The sequence below is a fragment of the Jaculus jaculus genome, chromosome X (genome assembly GCF_020740685.1).
Source record: "Jaculus jaculus isolate mJacJac1 chromosome X, mJacJac1.mat.Y.cur, whole genome shotgun sequence".
Taxonomy (NCBI): Eukaryota; Metazoa; Chordata; class Mammalia; order Rodentia; family Dipodidae; genus Jaculus; species Jaculus jaculus.
Window position 1 is genome coordinate 96,357,294 of NC_059125.1, and position 27,945 is coordinate 96,385,238.

Below are 27,945 nucleotides of genomic sequence, written 5' to 3' on the forward strand. Positions count from 1 at the left end.
TTTAAAAAAATACATTTATTCATTTGCAAGGAGAGAGACAAAGAGATGGTGAGCATCAGGGCCTCCAGCTGCTGCAAATGCACTAGCTTTGTGCATCTGGCTTTATGTGGGTATGAGGAAATTGATTTTATCGAGAATTTTTAATACGTGACTATACTGTAATTTGATCATAATCCCCTCCAATTGTCATTTCTTGTCTTCTTCTCCTACCCCTATTCCACTGACATATCAACATGTTCAAAGGGAAAGGGCCCCCAGATGAAATGGCCAACATGGGCCTGCTTCAGAGGAGTCTGACTCAAAAACCCTGGGAGAGGTGCCTACACAGGAAGCTAAGGTTACTGAATGTGAGGTGTTTCAGGAGGAAAGGGTGAGGAGGGTCAGTCATGGTGTTGGTGACCTATCAATACTTCATGTGAATGAAGGGCTGTGGCACACTTGGTCTTTCCAAAATATATCTTCTTCTGTCATGAGCCCAAGTCTCTAAACCTGCTGAGCTATTAATAGCAGAATGATCCCACCTGTTGCCTGGAGGTGAAACATAGGGCCACAGGTTGTTCTGGGAACCTGCTATAGAAGATGACTTATACAAGGATGTCACTGCCAGGCCACTGTTTAAATCCACTCCATGCTCTTCCATTATTGCTCTGTAGTTCAGAAACATTTCCTTAACACCTATAAAATCCGTGAATGTGAGCAGCATGTCAAAAATGTCACCAACCACTTCAACTTTATGATGCTAAAGTGCTGAGGTGAAAGCTGCCATGTTGAATCCCGATGTACACTCCTTGATATATTTCTCAACCAGGAAAATGTATTCATTAAAGATGGGCATGTAGGTGAGTTTATTTTCTTCTGTGTCTTCAAATTCTTGGTTGATGAATTACTTTGCAGTAGCAGGAACTCCTGATAATGTCCTCTAAACATCCAACCACAGCATCAAATTCTGCATCAGAGGTAGAGAAAGACAGCATGAAACTCTCGTCCTCCAGGGCATCCATGGCCAAGGCACCACATCCATTTGTGTCCACAAATTGACTGGGCTGGGCCTTCACTGTACTCTGCTGAGCCCCCAACCACAGCGAGGGCATGGAGGAAGGAGGCCTTGAATATTTAGCCACCATGGGCCTGGATGACTATTACCCATACATACATTTTTTTTTCCTGGTTTTTCAAGGTTGGGTCTCACTGTTCCCAGGCTGAACTGGAATTCACTATGTAGTCTCAGACTAGCCTCAAATGGACAGTAGTCCTCCTACTGCAGCATCCTAAGTGCTGGGATTAAAGGCAATGCAATAACATGGCCAGCAGGGAGAGAAACAGAGAGAGAGAGAGAGAGAGAGAGAGAGAGAGAGAGAGAGAGAGAGAGAGGGAGAGAGAGATAGGTGGGGGGGGAGAGGTAGGTGGGGGGGGAGAGAATGAGCACACCAGTGTCCTTAGCCACTGCAGATGAACTCCAAATGTAGGAGACACTTTGTGCATCTGGCTTTATGTGGTTACTGGGGAATCAAAGTGGGGTCATTAGGCTTTGTAGGCAAGTGCCTTAACTGCTGAGCCATCTCTCCAGCACTATAAGTACATTTTTAACATTCCCTATGTCAGTGACCTCCACAGTAAATGTTAATTATGCTGGAATTTCTGATTTTCACCTTGCTTCAATGGGACTCAAATTCGGATGCTCCTTTCCCTACCCATGTCCCCATAATTTTTCCTATCTTTATGTTCTGCATCAATCATTTCTGATAATTTTTGCTTTTCTTTAGATTATATTATATATTTCATTGTGGAGTGAGCCCACAGTTATGGGTAAGATAAATGTCTCTGCATATCATGACCCAACATGTGGCTCTGACATTCTTTCTGCCCCCTCTTCTGCAAAATTTCCCTGAGCCATGTTGGGTTCATTTTTGGTCTGCTTCAGTGGTACGGTATTGGGGGATTCTGGGGCACTGGTTCTCTAATTTGGTAGGAGTTGAATTTTCTCTGTGTTGATCTCCTTCCCCCTTGTGCTGGTATCCGGTTCATCAGGAAAGCAGCACCCTTGCTTGTTTCGCCAATTTTTCTTAGTTTCAGCCGGGGTCCTTTTGAGGTGTGATGGGTGGCTCTCTTCTTAGGATCTACATCAATCTGAAAAAGAGAAGCAGATTCTCCAACGGAGAGTAAGATATTTTTCGAACAACTTTAAAAAATTTCCTTTCCCCTTCTCCTTTGTGTCTTCCCGAAAACTGAACCTCATTTCTGCTTTTGTCCTTTCCCCGCTACTCATCACTTAAAAAAATAATTTATTTTTATTTACTTATTTGAGAGAGACAGAGAATGGGCACTTTAGGGCCTCCTGCCATTGCATATGGAACTCTAGACACACACTAAGCTTTGTGAAGCTGACTTTATATGTGAACTGAATTGAACTCAGGCAATTAGGCTTCCAAGAAAGCACCTTTAATCACTGATTCACCTCTCCATCACTTCTTGTTCACCTCTCATGGTCTCCTATCTCCAATCACTCCATACTCAGTTTCACATCTTATTTACATACATTCAAACATTAAAAGGATCCACATATGAGAGAGAACATGAGATTTTTGTCTTTCTGGGTTTTGGTTATCTCAGTACATACATATTTTTCTGATTCTACCCATTTATCTGTAAATTTTATAACTTCATTTTTCTTTATAGTGGAGTAAAACTACTATCTATCTATCTATCTATCTATCTATCTATCTATCTATCTATCTATCTATCTATTATTCTACACACACACACACATCACATTTTCATTATCCAGTAATCAGATGATGGGCATTTATGTTGATTCCATTTCCTGGATATTGTGAACAGAACATCAATGAACATAGATGTGCAAGAATCTCTGTGGTATAATGTAGAGTCCTTTGGGTTCCTTTCATTTTCTTAAAATCACTTTTTCTAGGATGATGAAAATGCAGTCATTTTCAGCAACTTCAAAACAATAGGAAAGAAATTTAATTTTCTTTGAAAGGTGGAACATTCTTTTTAAAAAAATAGAGAAAGCGAGCAAGTGAGAGAGATAGAGAGAGAGAGAGAGAGAGAGAGAGAGAGAGAGAGAGAGAAAGAGAGAGAGAGAGAATTGGCAAGCAAGCCAGAGCCTCAGCCACTGCAATCAAATTGCAGACTTTTGCACCACCTAGTGGGCATGTGCGACCTTGCCCTTACCTCACCTTTGTGCATGTGGAATCTAGAGAGTCGAACATGTATGTGTCCTTAGGCTTTGCAGGTTAGCACCTTAACTGCTAAGCCATCTCTCCAGCCCTGGAAGACAGAACATTCTTAAAGCAACATATAAATTCAGTCAAGAGTCTGGTCACAGGAGACCTGTTTTAATATTCTTTTATCACTAAGTGGAAAAGGAAAAAATCTGGAACATCCCCGAAACAAGTAGGTACCTAAGAAACAAAGTTGTTTTTTTTTTTTTTCTTAAAATCTTTATTTTGAATGGCTAACCTCTCTTTTCATTAAATGTTTTGTGAGTATCAAGACAGATGTTTTATATCACACATGAATATTTTTTAAATATGGTGCTCTGAGTGGAAAGCAAAATTATCTTTTGTAGTAATAGCAGTAATTTTAGCAGGTTATCTCGTAAACTAGATTGTGAATCATTCAAGAGGAATGAATGATTAAGAGACTCTCAGAAACCTGCCTTTCAAATATGGAGGGTAGACTATCTTCATTAATGCAATTTAAGAATTAGAAACATCCCTAAACCAGCAAAAGCTCCTCTTTCACCGTATTGTACTAACATTGTGGCCAAAGTTAAGTGTTTAACGTGTGTAGAACTGAATGAATTGTAGCTTAAAAAAAAAAAACATAGTCTAAATGTTTGAAATACTTTCTGATTCTAAGGCTTATTTTAATTCTCATTTTTGAATAGGTGATATAAATATAAGGTTTTCAATTCAAAACATAATAGCTCTTACAGTAACAAATTTTGTGGGCAAGAAACATGGTGGTGGGGTCTGGAAGGGATCCAGAGTGAGGATTGGAGTTGGTTCATGGGTATAAAGATATTTTGATATTCATCCTCTTCCATGACATCATAGCTGTTTCTCAGGTGCCTAAATTCAAATTCAGGCCATTTGGGTATTTAGGAGAGATGCACTCCACCTAGAGACATTTTGATACTGTTTCTCTATATTGCTGCTTTTCTTACATCTTGTTACCGAATACATTTCACTACAAGAGATATGCTGGGCAGTAAGGACGAAATACGTAATGATAAAAGAACAAGGGGAGGAGTTTGAAATTGATCTGTCAGGTCAGAGGAGCTTTCTGCTACCCCGTATATTTCACGTAGAAAATGAAGTGCTCTGAGAAATATCACTAAAAAGGTTTCTGTCCGAGAGGGAACGTTTTAGAATTTGTTGAAGTACATTGGGATATTAAGGTATCTCTCGCCCAAAGTTGCTGACTTATTCTCCACCTCTAATCCGCCCATTTTGGACAGCTACGGAGCTTAGAAAAATCTTGTAGCGCTAGTCACGTTAGACACTGTGATATCCGTCCGCCCTTTCAGACCGCTCATTTCTGGACAGTGAGAAAGCTGTTTGCATTTTAATTCGGAAAGAAACGGTAGGCTTGCAGAGGTAAATTCCTCAAGGAGGAAAAGTAATGCCCAGGCATTTGATATTGTGCTCTCCTCTCTAGTCTACGCTGATTTACCTAGGTCACAATAAGACATCTACGTAACGTGTAGAAAGAAGCCCGCCGACATAGGTGGAAGTGGCACTAGGCAAAGCTTGGTATCACTCCGCTTCCCTAAGCCGGATCTTAAACTACACACTACCTCCTCCCGTGGCTGTGGCTGAGTCCCGTATGCGGAGGAAAATGGAGCTAGATGTCGCTGGGTCACTGCGTGCTTGTTACTAAGGAGCCCTGGGAACGGGAAAGAGAAGAGAGTACCAAAAAGAGGGTAGTTTGATAATCACAACCCTTTATCTGGTAAAGCAAGCATTTTGTAAATTCCAAGTTCCGACCAACCCCCAAACACATTCGTCGCCATTATCTTGGCTCCCTGCGTCTCACTGCCTGTATCCCCTTCTGTATGGCACAGCACCTCTTCGGACAAGGAAATGAGAAAACGGCTTCTGATCCAAGCTGAACAGGTCAGTGAAAAGGCGGGGGCATTGCTAGGGGCTGTGATGGGGTTTCCGAAATCTATTGGTATCTTAATAGGCGGCGGCCAGAGGAGTGAGGAACTAAGGGATGATAAAATGATTCATACTCTCACTCTCTCTCTCTCCCTCGCCTCTCTCTCGCTCTCTAATTTCTCGCTAGCTCGCTCGCTTTCCTCCCCTTTCTCGCTCTCCACTTTCTTTCTTCAGAGGATGAGGGAAAGAACATAAAAGGAGATTGTTAATGTGTGATAATCCAGATCTTTGATTCGAAAATTTTTTTGTGTTCTAGTTACTGGTCTAATCATTAATAATCACATATCGCTCACTGTGTTTTCATTTGAATTTTGGCTATCATGCATTTTATACGTGTAAATGTGTACCCAAGTTTGTATTATTCTTCGTTCCTATAAGTACCTGTAGGTGGCAGCAGATCTCAAAGAGAGAGGGAGAAGATAAAGAAAATTGACCTCGTTTTTGTAGTGGGTACAGCTCCAAGATCAGACCATGTAGGGAACTAGGGAAATCTTCAGATCTTCTCTTTGCCAGCTTTTCAGATATATCATCCTTTACTTCCACAGCGCAAAAAAAAAAAAAAAGATAGTCTTTGGGGGATGGAAGAGAATTCTAAAACCTGTAAGGAATTTGGAAATATTTTAACTGTTTTCTTAGCTTCCCTGGAATGTCCTTGTATTTCATCCCTACTAACAACAGTGCTACCTTTCAGGGATGTCTTAATTGCCTCTGCATGGAAATTATCATACTTTGAGCACCAATCAGAGGAGCTTGGAGATTTCTGAGTTGGGGAATTAAGTGAATTAGAAAATTTTCTGGCAAACAGGCACCTGGGTCCAAAAACCATATGTGCACTAGGTGTTGTTTACACAAAAACTAATTATCCATGTTATGTCACCTGTGAATCTCTGTGGATAGGTCTGTTCCTGTGTTTGTATAGTTGTCTGTTACTGTGAAGGTCTGTAAAATAACCCAGCTTGAAGCTAGGGAATAACGAAGAGAAAATTATATCTAAGGTTAATGTGAGGGTACACAGAAAGGGGTGACTGAGTCTAGAAAATTACATCTTTTCTGCTTTGTCAGATTTTCAATGACCCCTGCCCGGTTTCTTGCTGATTTACTGAAAAGTCTTGCTATAGTTTGGAAATACAGAATAAAAGACCCCCTTTTCCTACTCGTGCTAGTCCTGCTCTAATCCTTTATTGTGATGTAATTTTGAACTAGAAAAATATCAGAGCAATCACTGCAGAGGAAAATGGTGGACCGTAAGTCAGGGAGGAGGGGCAACTCTGAAGTTGAGCAATAGGAGGAGGGAACCATGAGGAACTAGTACTGAAAACCTAGACAAAATGTATGGAAAGGTAAGAATAGGGGCCAGGTACAAAAATCTGTCTACCTAGAGGTCAGTTTCTATATCTTTCTCTTTATTTATTCATAGATCTGTTAATGTGCCTGCTATAGGTCTTGTCAACATTAGAATAAAAAATGGAAGAGAAAATCAGATCAATACAGGTTGGAGTAAATGTGGATATTACCTGGGTTGACCTGTAGGATGAAATAGAAGTGATTTCATTGGATCCATCAGGGTGAGGAGCCAATCTAGGAATTCCTCAGCCTGTCACAAGCTTCTTAGTTTTTCCACACTTCCTGATCTTGTTAGTGTCAGACAAGGAGACTGGTAGCAACAACCAGTACTTAGAGGTATAAAAGGCAGGGGGTGAAAGATAGTTTCGTAGTTATCTACTTCTACATAGCAATGAATTTCCATACTTTCCTGTCTCTTTGTGCTAAGCAACATGAAGAGAAAAAAAAATTGGAAGAGACTTAAAGTCCCATTTCCTTCCTCCACTCCAGGTCCAACTTCAGTGGCAGAACTGGTGGCCTTGGAGTGGCTGAAGATCACCACCTTCCACAGAGACAGGCACAGCCATTCTTCTTTACCTTGAGTGAGCTTCCTCAGCATGTTATCCATATCGTTGGGAGAATCTGTAGTTGGAAAGGGAGTTGAGTGACTACTGGACTTTGTATGAAAACATCAACTTGGAACAGACCTTCACTGAAGGCTGAGATAAAGATAGGAGTATATAATTTGGCCTTGCCTTTAACTTGAACTATGAATGCCTCTACAGCTAGGGCAAGTCCTAGAGAAGAGACTGGGGGTGCCCTAAAACCTGGAACCAGTGACATTGCCAATGCTATAGTAAAGACTAAGTCTCAGACCAAGGCAGTGATTGAGGATGAACCAAAAGCAGAATTAGTGAACCATGCAAAGAGTGGAGATATAGCAATGACCAGGACACAGATAGTGATTTGCAGTGAGCCTGTGGCTATAACATGGGAAATGAGCCAAAGAGAAGATATGACTAATAGAGTCATAGTTCAGACTAAAGCAGAACTCCTGACAGAACCTGGTATATTATCCAAAACCAAGTCAGAGTCCATGCCTGTGTCTAGGGTCATCACTTTAACCAAGTCTAAAGTCAAAGGTGGCAGTGGCAGTGAGATATATATCAGGTCTTGTGCCAAGGCTAATGATAAGGCTAATATTGGTTGTAGCTCTGAAATAAAGGAAGTGGCTACCATCAAGTCCAGGGTTGGGGACAAAACTACTAGTGTCATTAAATCCACTGATGAGGATGAAGAAAATGTGTGCTCCTGGTTTTGGACTGGAGAAGAGCCCAGTGTAGGTTCCTGGTTTTGGCCTAAAGAAGAAACTCCTCCTCAGATTTATAAGCCTCCACCTAAGATTCAGGAAAAGCCCAAGCTCTCACACAAATGCAAATTTACTTTAAAACAAAAAGCAACAGCTTGGGCAAGGGCCAGGTATATTGTTCTAGTGCCAATTGAGGGAGGGGAACAATCCTTGCCTCCAGATGGGAATTGGACCCTGGTTGCAACCTTAATTGAAACCCCCCTTGGAATTCGGCCTCTGACAAAGATTCCATCTTACGATGGACCTTACTTTCAGACTTTAGCTGAGATAAAAAACCAAATTATGCAAAGAGAAAAGTATGGGCCTAATCCAAGGGCCTGCCGCTGTAAATCACGTGGCTTTAGTTTAGAGCCTAAAGAATTTGATAAACTTGTTGCCTTACTTAAGTTAACTAAAGATCCTTTCATTCATGAAATAGCTACAATGGTAATGGGCATCAGTCCTGCTTATCCATTTACTCAAGATATAATTCATGATGTTGGTATTACTGTCATGATTGAAAACTTAGTCAATGATCCCAATGGTATAAATCACACTAAAACTTTAAGTACAGTAAATAATAGCTCTGATTCTTCTCAAGATCTAAAAGAGAATGAAGCATATATACATCAAATTTGTAAGAACATATTCTCTTATTCTTTGAACGCTCCTGTGCAAATGACTGAACTACAATTATTAGAGAACCTGAGTGTAAAATTTGAGACTCACCACATTATTGCCAGTTACATTCCAGATTTCCTCACATTGATAAACAAAGGAAGTGTCAAAACCAAGTTTTATGTTTTGAAAGTATTTTTGTACTTGTCAAAAAATCAAAGCAATATAAGAAAACTGATCAGTGCTGAAGTACTATCATCATTGGTTGTACTCTTCAACAAGAATGAGTCAAAGGCTAATATTTTTAATGTCATTGAAATATTTGAGAATATAAATTTCCACTTCAAAAAAAGGACAAAACTGTTTACCAAGGAAAAGTTCACTAAATATGAACTTATTTCCATATTTCATGAAGCAAAAGAGTTTGGTCAGAAACTCCAAGACTTAGCAGAGCACAGTGACCCTGAAGTGAAAGAGAAAGTTATACGATTAATACTCAAACTTTAAATAACTATATCTTTTCACAAAGCCTTGAACTTTTTTGTGCTTGTAATATGAATCCAGTGAATATTAAGTAAATGTTTGGCACTTAGACTCTGTTGATTAAAGGAGACAATTTTATGGATGCCCATCATCTTGAGAGCTTAACATTTGTTGCTTTTTATTGTGCTATATATAATATAAATTAAAGTATTTTAATATTCCTGTAATGAACATGACAATGAACCTCTTTATGCTGGATAAGCTATATTTCTGTGCTTCACATTAATATAAATGTAGTTTCATATTTTATTTACATGTCTTTTAATAAAGTTGCATACTAAAACTGGTGATAACATTGTCCTAGTTCTTCAGTTGAAATCTAGTCAGAGAGATAAGTAATGATGGCATGCTGGTTTATCTATGACATATGGGGCAAACAAACAGGTTCATATTGGCAGATCATTTAGGTTCAACATGTTCAAAAGAATTATTCTATATTGAAGAACACAAGACTACAAGCTGCCTGTTGATTCTAGCTGAAAGGGCTTTAAGTTTGGAATGAAGTGCAAGTGGGAAGTGAATGATGACAGAAGGGCACACAGATGCTTTCATTATAGTGTGAATCCAAGATCTTGTGCTTAGCCTTTCAAATAGGATATGTTATTAGAATGCTATGAAGCTTTTTAACACCAAGATTGTTTCTGGTTTCCACCTCCATTCAGTTAAGCCAAGGACTACTGAGAAGTGTGGTTCCAAAGGATCCTAGCCCCACTGTGCCCTCATTGACTTACTTCCTTACCAGAGATAACAGATTTACTGCTTCCTATGAGATTTTTTTTTGTTAACTTTTTATTTATTTTATTTGATAGAGACAGAGAGAGAAAGAGGCAGATAGAGAGAGAGAGAGAATGGGCACACCAGGGCCTCCAGCCACTGCAAACGAACTCCAGACGCATGTGCCCTCTTATGCATCTGGCTAACGTGGGTCCTAGGGAATCGAGCCTTGAACCGGGGTCCTTAGGCTCCACAGGCAAGCACTTAACCACTAAACCATTTCTCCAGCCCTCCTATGAGATTTTTTCCCCTTTCAATCTAGGGCCTCAGAGGAGGGCCCAAAGACCATCTACAGCAAATAATCTAATAACATTTGTTCTAACTTGTTAACTATTGGTTCTCATCACATTTTCTCTGATTTAGACATGGTGATGCATACCTATTTTTAATAGCAGTCCTTGTTTGTGTCATTCATGGTTAGAACATTGCTACATGTATAACACAACCACAGAATACCAAAGTCCTTTAGGAGTATACAGCTGGAAAGAAGTTAATTACCCTCAGTTCACTATCCTACGTACTTTTGGTGTACTGGTTTAAAACCATATTGTTTATTCTATCTCATGTTTTCTTGTTTGCACTTAACAAAAGCTAGCACCTGTGCAGCTGTGTGTGGCATAGAATAACAGTATAGATTGGGATCTGGGATCACCTCTGTCTCTTCTACTCCCAACGTTCTTTGCTATTATTCTCTTTCAAGTTACTGCCCAGAGTTGGGAATGATAGATATTAGGATACTTGTAGAAATGTTGATCTTTCTCTTGACCTACTTCCCTGTTAATTTTTCATGTATTTGGGTGAAGGTTTAAACTAAAAGCAAATTTCAATATGGTGAAATATGCCTTTAGTTTGATTCCCCAGGACCCATGTAAGCCAGATAAACAAGGTGGCACATGCATCTGGAGTTTGTTTGCAGCAGCTGAAGGCCCTGGGATGCCCATTCTCTCCCTCTCTGTGTCTCTCTGTCTCTCTCTCTCTTCCTCTTTCTCTCATAAATAAGAGAGAGAGAGAGAGAGAGAGAGAGAGAGAGAGAGAGAATGAGAATGTATGAATATGGAAGCACTAGGGCCTCCAGCCACTGCAAATGAATTCCAGATGCGTCTACCACTTTGTGCATCTGGTTTTACATGGGTACTGGGGAATTGAACCCTGCTCATTATGCTTTTTAGGCAAGCACCTTAGCTGCTGAGACATCTCTCCAGTCCCTGCCTCCAGGTTTAGTAGTAGTTATGCCTTGTTTAATTTCTGTCAGTTGTGAAACTGTCCTCATATATCTGTAATAAAAGTGAAGAACAGTGGGCCTACTTGTATATTATGAAAGGGGAAAGTAGTGTAGTTTTTTCTGGCAATGTGCAGTTTAAATTCAGAAGCTTGGGCTGGAGAGATGGCTTAGCGGTTAAGCGCTTGCCTGTGAAGCCTAAGGACCCCGGTTCGAGGCTCGGTTCCCCAGGTCCCACGTTAGCCAGATGCACAAGGGGGCACACGCGTCTGGAGTTCGTTTGCAGAGGCTGGGAGCCCTGGTGCGCCCATTCTCTCTCTCCCCCTCTATCTGTCTTTCCCGCTGTGTCTGTCACTCTCAAATAAAAAATAAAATAAAAAAATTCAGAAGCTTTTTGAAGTTCTTGGTAAATTGTTTTTAATCCACAGATCTCCCCTAGCCTACAATACCAGCGGTGAGTACTTCACTCAATGTTGTAGGTATTCACAATGCAACTGGACCAAATCTTTTGGAAATATTCTGTCTCAACTGTCCTGTGGAGTACAAACTTAAGTCAGTTGATGGCCATGGCATTTTTCAACATCAGCTAAAGAAAGGATGAGTTTATGTCAAAGCAAGAAATTGGTCTTCCTGCATTGGATCCTAGTTTTGAGAGACAAAATCATCTCCTATTTTCTTCTGATTTGTCAACTATTGATGTGCACTTAAATTTTTTTTTTCTCCTTTGGGCTACTGTGTGGCTAATGCTGCAGTGAACATTGGAGTACAAGTATCTGCTATAGTCTCTAATTTCAGTTCATTTTAGTATATACCTAGAAGTGAAATTGCTGGGCTGTATGATAATTCTGTTTAGCTTTTGGGGAATTGCCAAGCTGTTTCCACAGTGGCTACACCATTTTATATCCCTATCAGCAATAAGGAATCATTCCAGTGTATCCACATACTTGAGAATACTTGGTATTTTCCACTACTTCTTAGATTTTTTTTCAAATACTTTATTTACTTATTTGAGAGAGAGAGAAAGGTAGATAGAGGGAAAGAGGGAGAGAAACTGAGCATGCAAGGGCCTCTAGCCCCTTTGTGTATCTGACTTTATGTGGGTACTGGGGAATCAAACCTGGGTCCTTTGGCTTTTGCTGGATGTGTCTTAACCGCTAAACCATCTGTCCAATTCTAGATGCTTTTTTTTAAAAAAAGCAAAAGACCCATAAGTTTATGTTTTAATTTAGTAACATTCATTGTTTCAGTACATGAATACATTTTTCCTTTGGAAATCAAGGTAAACATAATGGTTTATGTTAAATGGTTTCCTTAAACATTTATCTTATCTTTGTGCTAATTTTTTTTCAAAGTCCTTTCTTCCAGCTGTTTGAAATACATTATTATTATCCATAGGTACTCCATTGTACTGTAGCACACTAGAATTTCTTACTGCTAACTGAAAGTTAGTAACCATTCATTAACCTTTCCCTATACTCTTTCTGGTCTGTAATAATCATTCCATTCTCAACTTCTATCAACTCAACCTTTTTAGATTTCACATAAGATACAGTATTTGTCTTTCTATGTCTAGTTTATTTCAATTAACATGAAAATCTTTGTTTTAGCCAAGTTGTTAGAAATGACAGAACTTCATTCTTTCTGTGGCTGAATAATATTTCACTCTATATGTGAACCAAAAGTTCTTTATCCAGGGCTGGAGAGATGGCTTAGCGGTTAAGCGCTTGCCTGTGAAGCCTAAGGACCCTGGTTCGAGGCTCGACTCCCTAGGACCCACGTTAGCCAGATGCACAAGGGGGTGCACGCGTCTGGAGTTTGTTTGCAGAGGCTGGAAGCCCTGGCGCGCCTATTCTCTCTCTCTCCCTCTATCTGTCTTTCTTTCTGTGTCTGTCGCTCTCAAAGAAATAAATTAAAAAAAAATTTAAAAAAAAGTTCTTTATCCATTCATCAATGTTTAGCTATTTTGGTTGATTCCATTTCTTTACTACTATGAATAGTGCTACATTAAATATGGGAGTGCAAATATCTCCTTACTATGCGATTTCATTTTCATTGGAAGTATACCCAGTAATGGGAATACCAAATCATGATAGTTCTATTTTTAAATTTTTAGGATCCTCAATACTAGTTTCCATATTGGCCATACTAATTTACATTCCTATGAATAATGTAAAAGAATTTCTTTTCTTTAGAATGTATCATCTTTAGTTTTTTTGGTAATAATTCTTGATTATCTGTATAGCTTTATCTTCTTTTGATAAAGGACTATTTAGGTCTATTGCTCACTTTAATAATTTTTTAAAATTATTAAAATATTTTATTTATCTATTTGCAAGAGAGAAAGAGGCAAAGCGGGGGGGGGGGGCATGCCAGGGCCTCTAGCCACTGCAAACACACTGCAGACACAAGTGCCATCTTTATCATCTGGTTTTAAGTGGTATTGGGGGGTCCTTAGTCTTTGCACGCAAGCACCTTAACTGCCGAGCCATCTCTCCAGTCCTATTGCTGATTGTAATTGGATTTTTTCTAATGCATATTTGGGGTTCTTAATATATTCTGGATATCAACCCCTTGTCAAATGTGCACATTGCGAATATTTCTGTCATTTGGTAGGCCGTGTCTTTATTCTGATTGTTTACTTTACTGTGCAGAAGCTTCTTGCTTTGATGTAATTCCAATCCATCTGTTTCTGCTTTTATTCCTTATGCTTATAGAATCTTGTCCCAAAATGTCTTGCCCATTCTAGTGTTCTGAAGAACTTTTCTGTTTTCTTCTAACAGTGTCACAGCTTTATATCTTACATTTAATTCTTTAATCCATTTATAGTTGCATTATATCATTGGTGAAGTAGTTTGTTTTGTAATTGGTAAGAGATTATTCTGCTTGAGGATAATTCAATTTCTTCCTAGCATCATTTATTAAAAAGGTTGTCTTTTTTCTGATGTGTTTTCTTACTAACTTTTGAACACCAGTTGATTTTAGATGTGTAGCTTTACTTCTAGATGTAACATTTTTTTCCAGTGCTCTTTGTGTACTATCTCATGGCTTTTTTTTTTTTTTTTCATTATTGATGCTTTCCTGTATGCTTTGAAGTCAGGTAGCATAGCACCTCCTTATTTTGTGCAATGTGTCTTTGATTCCTTTGGAATTATTCTAGTTCCATGTAAATTTTAATAATTTTAATGGTGTATTTTGTAGTTCTGTATAGAATGTCATTAGTTTATTTATTTTTAATTAATTATTTATTTATTTTAGAGAGAGTGAGTGAGAGAGAAAGAGGCAGATAGAAAATGGGCATGCCAGGGCCTCTAGCCATTACAAATAAACTCTAGGTGCATGTGACACCTTGTGCATCTGGCTTCATATGGGTAATAGGTAATCAAGCTTTTAGTTTTTTATCTTTTAAATAGGGATTGAATTGAAGTATGTGTGTTTTTGTGTATGTGGATGTGTGTTTGTTTGTGTAGAATATGTGTGGTGGGTGTAGTGTGCTGTGTGATGTGATGTGTTTTTAGTGCATGCACATATGTGGAGGCCAGAGAGAATGTCAGTTCTCCATTTTTTCATCTACCTGTTTCATTGATTCTTCTAATCTGTCAACACAGAATGGCTTTCCATACATTTGTGTCATACTCAATTTCATTCATCAGTGTCTATAATTCTTATGTCTTTGACATGTTTGGTTTAACCTATTTCTGAGTATCTTATTTTTGTCACTATTATAAATGGAATTGTCGCCTTCTTTTTCCTTCTTTATTTTGCATGTGTGTGTTTTGAGTGGTGGTTTCTAGGATTTCCCTCTCCACTTTCTGAATACTGTGGGCTGCTACACCCTTCCAGCATTTATGTGGGTGGTGGTTATCTGAACTCTAGTCCCCATGTTCGCATTTAGCATGTGTTTTAGCCACTGAGTTATTTCCCCAGCCCTTGAGTTACTGTCTTGATTTCTACTTCAGGTCATTTGCCATTGGCTAAAAATTTTGCAGGCTAATTTTGTATTCTTCACTTTACTGATTGCCTTTATTCATTCTCATAATTGGGCTTTTTACCCAGAGCTTTTGCTTATATATCTGCATAAAATGACAATTTAACTTCTTTTCCAGTATTTTTTTTTAAAAATAATTTATTTTTATTTGCAAACAGAGACAGAGAGAGAGAGGAGGGGAGAGAGGAAAGGAAAGGAAAGGAAAGGAAAGGAAAGGAAAGGAAAGGAAAGGAAAGGAAAGGAAAGGAAAGGAAGGAAGGAAGGAAGGAAGGAAGGAAGGAAGGAAGGAAGGAAGGAAGGAAGAAAAAAAGAAAGAGGAGGGGAGGGGAGGGGAGGGGAGGGGAGGAAGGAAGGAAGGAAGGAAGGAAGGAAGGAAGGAAGGAAGGAAGGAAGGAAGGAAGGGTGTGCCAGGGCCTCTAGCTGATGCAGATGAACTTCAGATGAATGTGCCAGTTTGTGCATCTGTCTTTAGGTGGGAACAGAAATTGACCCCAGGTTATTAGGCTTTGCAAGCCAGTGCCTTAATCTCAGACCCATCTCTCCAACCCCTTCTTTTCTAGTTTTAATGCCCATTCATTTGTTTCTCTGTTCTAATGGCTCTGGCTTGGATTTGGCTTGGACTTCTAGCACTATGCTGAATAAAGAGGTAAAAGTGAACATCCTCAATCTTGTTATAGATCTTAGAAAGCTTTTAGCATTTTCCCTTTGAATTTAATGTTAATAATCAGATTGTTATAAATGGCTGTTATTATGTTGGGGTATCTTCCTTCTATATCTACTTTACCGTGCTATTGTAATGAAGGGATGCTGAATTTTATCAAATACCTTTCCTCCATGTATTAGGAAGATTATATGGCTCATATATATATATGTGTGTGTGTGTGTGTGTGTGTGTGTGTGTGTATAATTAGTTTTCTATTCAGGAAATACAGGCAGTTTGGTACCATTATTAGGCTCATCCGTGACCTACCCCCTCCCCATTGACCCCTGTATGTGCATGTTCATGAATGTGTGTGTGTGTGTGTGTGTGTGTGTGTGTGTGTGTGTGTGTGTTATGTTCATATGTATGAGTGTGTGAGTGCAGGAACATGCAACATGGAATACCTATGGAGATCAGAGGAAATCTTATTTTTGCTTTTTGAAATGCATCAAGACTTCCCTTAAGGGCATGTTCTTAGAAAAGAAGGTTTCCTGTTCCTGCATGTAGACATGGACTAAGATGGGAGGGTTCATGCTATTGTCACTTAGACTTTTCAGGAAGATTTTAGTAGCATGTTTTTCATTTTTTTGCTTACTTTTTATACATCTATTATAGACTTTTGCTTTGTGGTTAACATGAATCTTAACAAAACATTTTTCAGTTATAATAAGCTATTCTGAAGTGATATTTATTTAACATGATCATAAAGATACTAACAGAAACAAAAAAGAAGAGAAAATATATTAATATGAAAACTACTCTTGTATTCCATTTCTTCTTACATTTTCAATATTTTATATAAAATTTTACTGTATTGGCTATATTTTCTATATTAATGTGCTATTATTTTAAATAATTTTATTTTTATTATTATACTAATGTTACCACTACTTTATATACTATTGTGACAATATCAGAAATTACTTTAAAATTTTTTTTGTTTTGTTTATATTTATTTATTTGAGAGCAACAGACAGAGAGAGAAAGAGGGAGATAGAGAATGGGCATGCCAGGACCTCCAGCCACTGCAAACAAACTCCAGACACATGCGCGCCCTTGTGCATCTGGCTTATGTGGGTCCTGGGGAATCAAGCCTCGAGCCAGGGTCCTTAGGCTTCTCGGGGAAGCACTTAACCACTAAGACAGCTCTCCAGCTCTCAGGAATTATTTTTACAAAATGAGAAAAATTTAAATTTATTTATGTGTATATGTTGTATGTGTACATGTCAGGGTCTCTTGCTGCTACAAATGAACACCAGATGCTTGTGCCATTGTTTGTCTTTGGCTTATGTGCTTAGCTTTGGGATTGAACCTGGGCCAGCAGGCTTTGTACATAATCTTCAACCACTGAGCCATCTCCCCAGCCCCAAGAGTTTTTAAATTTAATTTTAAATTATTTTTATGAGAGAGAAGGAGAGGGAGATAATTGTCATGCCAGGGCCTCCAGCCACCGCAATCAAACTCCAGATGCATGTGCCACCTTGTGTGCATGCATGACCTTGTTCAGCTGGCTTATGTGGGATCTGGGAAGTTGAACATGGATCGTTAGGCTTTGTAGACAAGTGCCTTAAGTGCTAAGCCATCTCACCAGCCCAAGAGGTTTATTTTTTGAATAATTACTCTTATGATTAGATTTTTATGCTTCCCCATATTTTCTTTTCACTCAGTAATGTATTTTCTGTCTACTTTGAAGAATTTATCTGGCATTTTTTGTATAATAGGTTAGATCAAGATATATTTCTCAGTTTGTGTCTGGAATTCATTTCAAAGAATATTTTGGGTGGGCTTAGTATTCTTAGTTGATAGTTATTGTCATTTTCTTCAGTACTATGAGAATCTATTACCATAGGTCTCACTTGGGAAGTCTGTTGTCAGGCATTTTGGAACACTTCTTTGTGTTATTTTTTTTTTTTTGTCTGCAATCTTGAAAATAACTTATCCTTTACTTATAACATCTGGATATAAGATGTTTTGAAGTAGATTTATAGAGATAATTTTGATAGTGATCTCTGACCATCTTTTACCTGTACATTTCTATCCTCTCTAGGTTTGGGAAGTTTTCTATTATTTCTGTGAATAAGTTTTCTATCCTTTTATCATTTTCAAGACTTTCTTGAATCCAAATATCTCAAATAATTGCTCTTTCAATGTCACAAATTTTCTTCCTTCCAAAGTTTTTGCATTCCTCTTCATTCTTGTTTTCTCTTTTCCCTCCAACTCTGTATTTTTCATATAGCCATCAAGCTCACTCATTCTTCTGCTTAATATATCCTGCTATGTATGCATTCTTTCATTTTTAAAATTATTGAGTACATTTTTCAACTCAGTAATTTCTGTTTTGTAGTTCTGAATTGCTTCCATGTGTGTAAAGCTTCTTACTAGAGTGTTGGAATGTTTTAGTGTCTTTTCTTTTAACATGTTGAGTTTCCATAACTATTTTAAATTCTCCATCTGAGTATTTGCAAATATGTGTTACTACGTAGTTGGTTTCTGCATCTTGTGTTGACCATTAAGTGAAATGCCATAGTTTTCAAAAGTTGTATAGTCCAACAAACTGGCCTTTTATTATGAGAGGTTGAGAGAGAGAGAGAAAGTAAATTGGCAAGCCAGGGCCTCCAACCACTGCAATCGAACTCCAGACATGTGTGTCCACTTATGTATATGACATTGCATGTTTGCATCATGTGCATTTGGCTTATGTAGGACCTGGAGAGTGGAACATGTGTCCTTAGGCCTTACAGGCAAGCACCTTAACTACTAAGCCATCTTTCCAGACCTAAAATCATTAAAAAATTATTTATTTATTTGAGAGAGTCAGACTGAAAGAGGCAGACACAGAGAGAGAGAGAGAGAGAGAGAGAGAGAAACAGAAAGAAAATGAATGAGCATAGGCATGGCAAGACCTCCTGCTACTATAAACAAACTCCAGACACATACACCACTTTGTCCGTCTGGCTTTATGCAGGTACTGGGAAGTTGAAACTGGGATATCAAGCTTTGTGAGCAAGTAACTATAACTTCTGAGCCAAATTTCCAGCCCCATAGTGCCAAGTTCTTAAAAGAAACTTTCTTTTCTTTTTTATTTTATTTTTTTTTTTGAGGTAGGGTCTCAATCTAGTTCAGGATGATCTGGAATTCACTATTTAGTCTTAGGGTGGCCTTGAACTCATGGCAATCCTCCTACCTCTGCCTCCTGAATGCTGGGATTAAAGGTATGCACCACCACACCCGGCCAAGAATCTTTATTTTTTAAAATAGTGTGTATATTATAGGAACCAAAACACAAGAAACAACAGACAAAGTCATCCATATTCACAAGTGTTTCAGTGGGTCATGTTTTTTAAGTCTCCCTGGAATTTTGTGTTTAAAAATATTCTCATCAGTTTATAATCTTATGTCCCCTTCTCCCTATTCCATTTCACTGAAGGCCCTTCTCATTGGGCTTCTCAGTAATCACAAGGCAAGGCCTCTGTGGGAGAGACAGTGCCTCAGAGTAAACCTGCCCACCCTGTGGTGCTTACATTGTATCCATCCCCTCTTCTGTCATGTTCCCTGAATTTGAGATAGCCTGTTTCTTTTCTCTTAGCCTGTATTCACTTCCATCACTTCGACATGAAATAATGCCCAGCCACAGATTTTCCAGAAGTATTCTAGTGCTATTTCATCATTATTTATATTATATCAAAGCTCAGGTTCATCACAGATCTGTAGTTATTGTATTGTTCATAATGAACCAGAGAAATTCATTTTTAATAATTTTTTATTAATTTGAGAGAGATATAGAGAAAGGAGGAGAGAGAAAAAGAGGGAGAGAGAGAGAAAATGGACATGGCAGAGTCTCTAGCCACTGCAAATGAACTCCAGAAGCATGCACCACCTTGTGCACCTTGCTAATGTGTGTCCTGGGGAATTGAGCCTACATCCTTAGGTTTCACAGTTAAAAGCCTTAACTGCTAAGCCATTTATTTCTCCTGCCCAGAAGTATCTTTTAGGGTAAGTCTGCCCCCATAAGCCTCTATCAGTGGCCAGAGATGCACTAGATGGCTTGTCTTCCATGATTACCCTATCTTTAAGCATTATAGGACTCTGTCCCCTGAGCAGGTCATAATCACCATGCAAGGAGGCTCCTGTGCAGCAATTACAACAGCTTGGCACCCAGCTTCTGATTGCTCCCTAGGGGAAAAATCACTCTATCCATGTTGTGCTATCTGTGGTTAGAGAAGGAGCATACTGGATAGTGCTATGGCTACTAGTGCAACAATTCTTTATTTTTTTTAAATTTAATTTAATTTAATTTAATTTTTTCTCAATTTTTTAAAACATTTTCCATGATTATAAATAATATCCCAAAGTAATACCCTCCCTCCTCCCTTTTCCCCTTTGAAATTCGATTCTCCATCGTATCCCCATCTCAAAAAGTCTCTCTTTTATATTGATGTCATGGTCTTTTCCTCCTCTTATAATGGTCTTGTGTAGGTAGTGTCAGGCACTATGAGGTCAAAGATATCAAGGTCATTTTATGTCTGGAGGGAGCACGTTGTAAGGAGCCCTACCCTTCCTTTGGCTCTTACATTATCTCTGCCACCTCTTCCGCATTAGAGCCTTGGAAGATGTGATCAAGATGTTACTCGATACTCTAGTCACTTCTTTCCAACACCATGATACCTTCTGAGTTGTCCCAAGGTCACTGCCATCTGAAAAGAGAATATTCTCTACCAAGAGTGAGAGTAGCATTAATATAAGGGTACAAATATTAAGACAAGTGCTTACTGGGCAGTTTGATAAGCATAGTATATACACTTATCCAGACATCAGCAGATGTTACACCCCTAGGGCTCCTGACTACCCCTGTTCTAAGTTTTCAGTATCAGGGATGTATTTTCTCCCTTGGAGGGGGCCTCCAGTCCAATTAGAGGGCAGTTGGTTTCCACCATGGCAGACATGCCACTATTGCACCCATTGGCTCATTTGGCCTGGCTGGCCAATTATAAGGCTTGCAGTATTCACTGTTGAGTATTTTCAGTGTTGGTATCTCTTTCTCCCATTGAACTGCATGTAGAATGGCTTTTTCCAGCTTTCTGTCAGCTGGTCTACATGGAGGAGGTTATCAGCTCAGTTCCAGCAGGATTTCACAGTGGTGTTGCAGCCCAAGTATGTGGAGTCTTCAGCAATAGGGTCTTACCATCAATTCCTGGTGGAAATCCAAGGGCCTCGGCAATGGCCTATAATGTTTTGGGGGCATCAGGGACCTCCCTGTCCAACAACTCCCTGGAAGGTATCCCATCTCTGACACTGGAAATTTTCTAGCAATGATCTCTATGGATCCTGAGTGTTCCATTGTCCAAAACCGGAGGATTCCATATGATTTATTTATATCCTCTTAAGATTTTAATTAGCCCTCCCTACACCTTTCCTTACTCATTCTCCTCCCCTGACTTCACTATTCCCACCCGTTAATCTATTCTTCTACTTACATATGTACAATAACAACATATTAAGTAACCTCCTCCATTCCTTTCTCTTCCCTTTGTATTGATTTTTTAGCTTGCTGGACTCTGCTACTGAGTTTTTTCCTTCTCACACAGAAGCCCAATCATCTGTAGCTAGGATCCATTTATGAGAGAGAACATGCGGCGCTTGGTTTTCTGTGCCTGGGTTACCTCACTTATTATAATCCTTTCCAGATCCATCCATTTTTCTGAAAATTTCATAACTTTATTTTTCTTTACTGGTGAGTAGAACTCTATTGTATAAATGTACTATATCTTCATTATCCACACATCAGTTGAGGGACATCTAAGCTGTTTCCATTTCCCAGCTATTATAAATTGAGCAGCAATAAACATGGTTGAGCTTGTACTTCTAAGGAAATGAGATGAGTCCTTTGGATATATGCCTAGGAGTGCTATAGCTGGGTCATATGGTAGATCAATCTTTAGCTGTTTGAGGAACTTCCACACTGATTTCCACAATGGCTGGACTACATTGCATTCACACCAGCAGTGTAGAAAGGTTCCTTTTTTTCCACATCCCCACCAGCATTTATGATCATTTGTTTTCATGATGGTAGCCAATCTGACAGGAGTGAGATGGAATTTCAACGTAGTTTTAATCTGCATTTCCCTGTTGACTAGGGATGTAGAACATTTTTTTAGATGTTTATATGCCACCCATATTTCTTCCTTTGAGAACTCTCTAGTTAGCTCCATAGTCTATTTCTTAATTGGCTTGTTTGATTTCTTATTATCTAACTTTTTGAGCTCTTTGTATATTCTAGATATTGATCCTCTATCAGATATATAGCTGGCGAAGATATTTTCCCATTCTGTACGTTGCCTCTTTGCTTTATTCACAGTGTCCTTTGCAGTACAAAATCTTTGAATTTCATGAGGTCCCAGTGGTTAATCTGTGGTTTTATATCCTGAGCAACTGGGGTTGTATTCAGAAAGTTTTTGCCAAGACCAATATGTTGAAGTGTTTCCCCTACTTTCTTCTCTGGCCGTTTTAGAGTTTCCAGTCTGATGTTAAGGTCTAATCCACTTAGACTTAATTCTTTTTTTTATTTAAAAAAATTTTTTTGGTCATTTTTTATTTATTTATTTGAGAGCGACAGACACAGAGAGAAAGACAGATAGAGGGAGAGAGAGAATGGGCGCGCCAGGGCTTCCAGCCTCTGCAAACAAACTCCATCTACTATGCCCTGAATTCTTATATTGGATCTTTACATAGTGTCCCGAATATCTTGAAATTCCCACTCATACTTTTCTATAAGTTTGTCTTTCTCTTTGTTGGACTGCATTAGGTCTGCCACCTGGTCTTCTAGCTTAGATATTCTGTCCTCTCCCTCATCCATCCTACTGGTGAGATTTTCTACAGAGTTTTTTATTTCATTAACTGTGTTCTTCATTGCTAGTAATTCTGACTGGTTTTTCTTTATTATTTCTATTTCCCTATTTATGTCTTGTATTGCCTTCTTTATTTCATTAAATTGGTGTCCTGCCTCTTCTTTGATTCCTTTGATTTCCTCTTTGATTTCCTCTTTGATTTCTTCTTTGATTATTTTCATGTGTTCTTTGACCTCTTTGAACATATTTATAATTATTCTTTTGAACTCTTTCTCAGGTATTTCCTCTAACTCTTTCTCACTGGAGGACATTTCTGATGCATTAATACTTTTAGGTGGATTTATATCGTCTTGCTTTTTAGTGTTTCTTGTGTTATAATGTATATATTTTTGCATCTTGGATTAGGTTAATGCTTGGATTTTCTAGCTAGCTGTGTATTCTTAGCTGTATCAATTGATTTGATGTAATATATTTTCAGGGTAGGACCTTAAGGTATTAGGTGTGGCTCTTAAGACTCTCAGAGTATCTACAAAGATGTTCTTAGGGGTTGAGTTTCCCTGTTATAGGAGTATTCAAGCAGGCTGAGTGGAATAAAATACAGGTAGATTCTAAAATTTAACTAAACACTGTACACATTCAATCAAAAACAGCCCCGAGTATGTATGCAAGAGTAGTTATTATAATGGCCAGATCCTCTATCAACAAAGAGGTTTAGATTTCTGGTTTGTTGAGGTATCCAAGTCAGTTTGTGACCAAGTGAGTCCCTTTCCTGGTGCAATCCCAGTTACCTTGGGTGATTTTGGTCTTAGTCAAGTTGCTGCCTGGGTCGTCGGGCTGCTGTTCTGATTTCTGGAGCTGGGCACTTGCTTTTCCTACGGGGCAAACCGAGCCGCTGCTGCTGCCTCTGCTGATGTCGTAGCTGCCACCACCGGAGCCACCACCGCTGCTGAAGCTGCGGCTGCCGTGTCCACCGCCGCTGCTCCCCCCCGAAGCCGCTGCTGCAGGATCTGCCGCCGCTGCCGCTCCTGGGTCCGCTGCTGCTGGGGCCGCTGGTACCGGTGTTGGAGCCGCTGAAGTTGCTGCCGAACTCTGCTCCTGCTTGGGTCCCGCCGTCAGCCCAAGTTGGCGTGGCCGGTCCCGAGCCGCTGCTGTGTTCGCTGGAGCTGGGTTCAGGCGTTGGGGTAGGGGAGGGGAGGGAGCCGCGGCTGCTCTGGTTGTCACGCTGCTCCACGTGTGCTTATACCTCGCGGTCTTCTCCTCCACTGCTCGCTGCCGCTCTCCCCTCACGTTTCCCGAGTTGCGGAGAGCGCGGTGTAAGGGGAAAATCCCGCACCTGGCTTCTCCTGCGGCTCGAGCCGAGAGTCTGGCGGTTTTCGGCTGTGCCGCGGTTGCGGCGATTGGCCGAGCTGCCGGAGCCGCCCTTCACGCCTGTGCAGGCTCTGGATGCTCTATAACTCTTCCACTTCTTCGCTACCGCCTCAATTTCCTATACACCTCACTTTTTAGTAAAAGTGTGTATTCTGCTGAGTTTTTTTTTGGTCTTTTCCCCCCTAGGCTGCTTTGGCGTGGTACCTACGCCGCCATCTTAACCGGAAGTCCCCTGCAAACAAACTCCAGACGTGTGTGCCCTCTTGTGGATCTGGCTAACGTGGGACCTGGGGAACTGAGCCTTGAACCAGGGTCCTTAGGCTTCACAGTCAAGTGCTTAACCACTAAGCCATAGACTTAATTCTTGTACATGGAAAGAGGGGAGAATCTATTTTCATCCTTCCTCAGATACATATCCAGGTTTCCCAACACCATTTGCTGAAGAGGCTGTCTTTTCTCCAATGAGTATTTCTGGTATTTTTATCGAATATCAGGTGGCTATAGTTACCTGGACTTACATCTGGGTCCTCTATTCTGTTCCATTGATCTACATATCTGCTTTTGTGCCAGTATCATGCTGCTTTTGTTACTATGGCTCTGTAGTATACGTTAAAATCAGTTATTGTGATACCACCAGCCTTATTGTTGCTCAGTGTTATTTTAGATATTCGAGATTTTTTGTGATTCCAAATGAATTCTTGGATTGGTTTTTCTATTTCCATGAAGAATGCCTTTGAAATCTTCATGGGGATTGCATTGAATGTGTAGATTGCTTTTGGTAAGATTGCCATTTTCACAATATTGATTCCTCTAATCCAGGAACAAGGGATATTTTTTCCATTTCCTAGTCTCTTCTGCAATTTCTTACTTGAGTATTTTATAGTTTTCATTGTAGAGATCCTTTACTACCTTGGTTAGGTTTATTCCAAGGTACTTTATTTTCTTTGATGCAATTGTGAAGGGGAGTGATTCTCTGATTTCACCCTCTGTGTGTTTGTTGTTAGCATATATGAAGGCTACTGATTTCTCTGTGTTTATTTTGTATCCTGCTACATGGCTGTAGGTTTTTATCAGCTCTAAAAGTTTGCTAGTAGAGTCTTTAGGGTCCTTTATATATAGAATCATGTCATCTGCAAATAATGAAAAGTTGATCTCTTCCTTTCCAATTTGTATCCCTTTTATGTGTGTCTCTTGCCTTATGGCTATGGCTGAGCCTCCCAGTACTATATTAAATAAAAGTGGACACCCTTGTCTTGTTCCTGATTTTAGTGGAAAAGCTTCCAGTTTTTCCCCATTTAGTAATATGTTGGCTGTAGGATTATCATAAATAGCCTTTATTATATTGAGATATGTTGCTTCTATTCCCAGTCTCTGTAGGACCTTTATCATGAAGGGATGTTAGATTTTGTCAAATGCTTTCTCCATATCTAATGAGATTATCATGTGATTTTTGTCCTTCAGTCCACTTATATAATGTGTTACATTTATAGATTTGCGTATATTGATCCATCTCTGCATCTCTGGGATAAAGCCTACTTGGTCAGTGTGAATGATCTTTCTGGTATATTTTTTATTTGTTTTTTTTAATTTTTAAATTTTTATTAACATTTTTCTATGATTATAATAAAATATCCCATGGTAATTCCCTCCCTCCTCACTCCCACACTTTCCCCTTTGAAATTCCATTCTCCGTCATATTACCTCCCCATTACAATCATTGTACTTACATATATACAATATCAACCTATTAAATATCTTCTTCCCTTCCTTTCTTTTCCCTTTATGTCTCCTTTTTTAACTTGCTGGCCTCTGCTACCAAGTATTTTCCTTCTCACACAGAAGCCCAATCATCTGTAGCTAGTATCCACATATGAGAGAGAACATGTGGCACTTGGCTTTCTGGGCCTGGGTTACCTCACTTAGTATAATCCTTTCCAGGTCCATCCATTTTTCTGAAAATTTCATAACTTCATTTTTCTTTACCGCTGAGTAGAACTCCATTGTATAAATGTGCCACATTTTCATTATCCACTCATCAGTTGAGGGACATCTAGGCTGGTTCCATTTCCCAGCTATTATAAATTGAGCAGCAATAAACATGGTTGAGCTTGTACTTCTAAGGAAATGAGATGAGTCCTTTGGATATATGCCTAGGAGTGCTATAGCTGGGTCATATGGTAGATCAATCTTTAGCTGTTTTAGGAACCTCCACACTGATTTCCACAATGGCTGGACCAGATTGCATTCCCACCAGCAGTGTAGAAGGGTTCCTCTTTTTCCACATCCCCACCACCATTTATGATCATTTGTTTTCATGATGATGGCCAAGCTGATAGGAGTGAGATGGAATCTCAATGTAGTTTTAATCTGCATTTCCCTGATGGCTAGTGATAGAGAACATTTTTTTAGATGCTTGTATGCCATTCATATTTCTTCCTTTGAGAATGCTCCATTTAGCTCCATAGCCCATTTTTTGATTGGCTTGTTTGAATCCTTATTATGTAACTTTTTGAGTTCTTTATATATCCTACATATTAATCCTCTATCAGATATATACCTGGCGAAGATTTTTTCCCATTCTGTAGGTTGCCTCTTTGCTTTTCTCACTGTGTCTTTTGCAGTGCAAAATCTTTGTAATTTCATGAGGTCCCAGTGATTAATCTGTGGTTTTATTGCCTGTGCAATTGGGGTTGTATTCAGAAAGTCTTTGCCAAGACCAATATGTTGGAGAGTCTCCCCTACTTTTTCCTCTAGCAGTTTCAGAGTTTCAGGTCTGATGTTAAGGTCTTTAATCCATTTAGACTTAATTCTTGTGCATGGTGAGAGAGAAGAATCTATTTTCATCCTTCTGCAGATATTTATCTAGTTTTCAAAACACCATTTGCTGAAGAGGCTGTCTCTTCTCCAATGAGTATTTTTGGCATTTTTATCGAATATCAGGTGGCTATAGCTACTTGGGCTTACATCTGGGTCCTCTATTCTGTTCCACTGATCGACATATCTGTTTTTGTGCCACTACTATGCTGTTTTTGTGACTAGGGCTCTGTAGTATAGGTTAAAATCAGGTATGGTGATACCACCAGCCTTATTGTTGTTGCTCAGTATTATTTTAGATATTCGAGGTTTTTTGTGATTCCAAATGAATTTTTGGATTATTTTTTCTATTTCCATGAAGAAAGCCTTTGTGATTTTGATAGGGATTGCATTAAATGTGTAGATTGCTTTTGGTAAGATTGCCATTTTCACAATATTGATTCCTCCAATCCAGGAACAAGGGATGTTTCTCCACTTTCTAGTGTCTTCTGCAATTTCTCACTTGAGTGTTTTAAAGTTCTCATTGTAGAGATTCTTTACTTCCTTGGTTAGGTTTATTCCAAGGTACTTTATTTATTTATTTATTTATTTTTGATGCAATTGTGAATGGGAGTGATTCTCTGATTTCATCCTCTGTGTGTTTGTTGTTAACATATATGAAGGCTACTGATTTCTCTGCGTTTATTTTGTATCCTGCTACATTGCTGTAGGTTTTTATCAGCTCTAAAAGTTTGCTAGTAGAGTCTTTAGGGTCCTTTATGTATAGAATCCTGTTATCTGAAAATAATGAAAAGTTGATCTCTTCCTTTCCAATTTGTATCCCTTTTATGTGTGTCTCTTGCCTTATTGTTATGGCTAAGACTTCCAGTACTATATTAAATAAAAGTGGACACCCTTGTCTTGTTCCTGATTTTAGTGGAAAAGCTTCCAGTTTTTCCCCGTTTAGTAATATGTTGGCTGTAGGATTGTCATAAATAGCCTTTATTATATTGAGATATGTTGCTTCTATTCCCAGTGTCTATAGGACCTTTATCATGAAGGGATGTTGGATTTTGTCAAATGCTTTCTCCATATCTAATGAGATTATCATGTGATTTTTGTCCTTCAGTCCACTTATATAATGTGTTACATTTATAGATTTGCGTATATTGATCCATCTCTGCATCTCTGGGATAAAGCCTACTTGGTCAGAGTGAATGATCTTTCTGATAAATTCATAAAT

General features: G+C 39.1%; 2 protein-coding genes and 1 pseudogene across 4 annotated transcripts in view; 2 read left to right on the top strand and 1 right to left on the bottom strand.

The window, feature by feature from the left end:
• Positions 1–403: 403 nt before the first annotated feature.
• On the bottom strand, positions 404–1,001 carry LOC101615442 (annotated as a pseudogene).
• Positions 1,002–5,009: 4,008 nt separating this feature from the next.
• Gprasp1 (G protein-coupled receptor associated sorting protein 1) overlaps positions 5,010–27,945 on the top strand; it is a 69,498-nt gene continuing 46,562 nt past the window's right edge. For 2 of the 3 annotated variants that reach the window (XM_045140044.1, XM_045140042.1), the window contains exons 1-2: positions 5,104–5,141; positions 7,020–7,111. The gene's annotated coding sequence lies outside the window, so the exon portion shown is untranslated. Of the gene's footprint in view, positions 5,142–7,019; positions 7,112–27,945 lie in introns of all 3 variants that reach the window. The other variant, XM_004658973.2, reaches the window with a different exon arrangement.
• Armcx5 (armadillo repeat containing X-linked 5) lies at positions 7,110–9,306 on the top strand. Its single transcript, XM_004658974.2, has one exon. The coding sequence runs from the start codon at positions 7,279–7,281 to the stop codon at positions 8,980–8,982; it is 1,704 nt and encodes a 567-aa protein (XP_004659031.2). The 5' UTR covers positions 7,110–7,278; the 3' UTR covers positions 8,983–9,306.

What these genes read in the sequence shown, in the direction of transcription:
- Armcx5 (XM_004658974.2), top strand. Translation starts at nt 7,279, where the DNA reads ATGAATGCCTCTACAGCTAGGGCAAGTCCTAGAGAAGAGACTGGGGGT.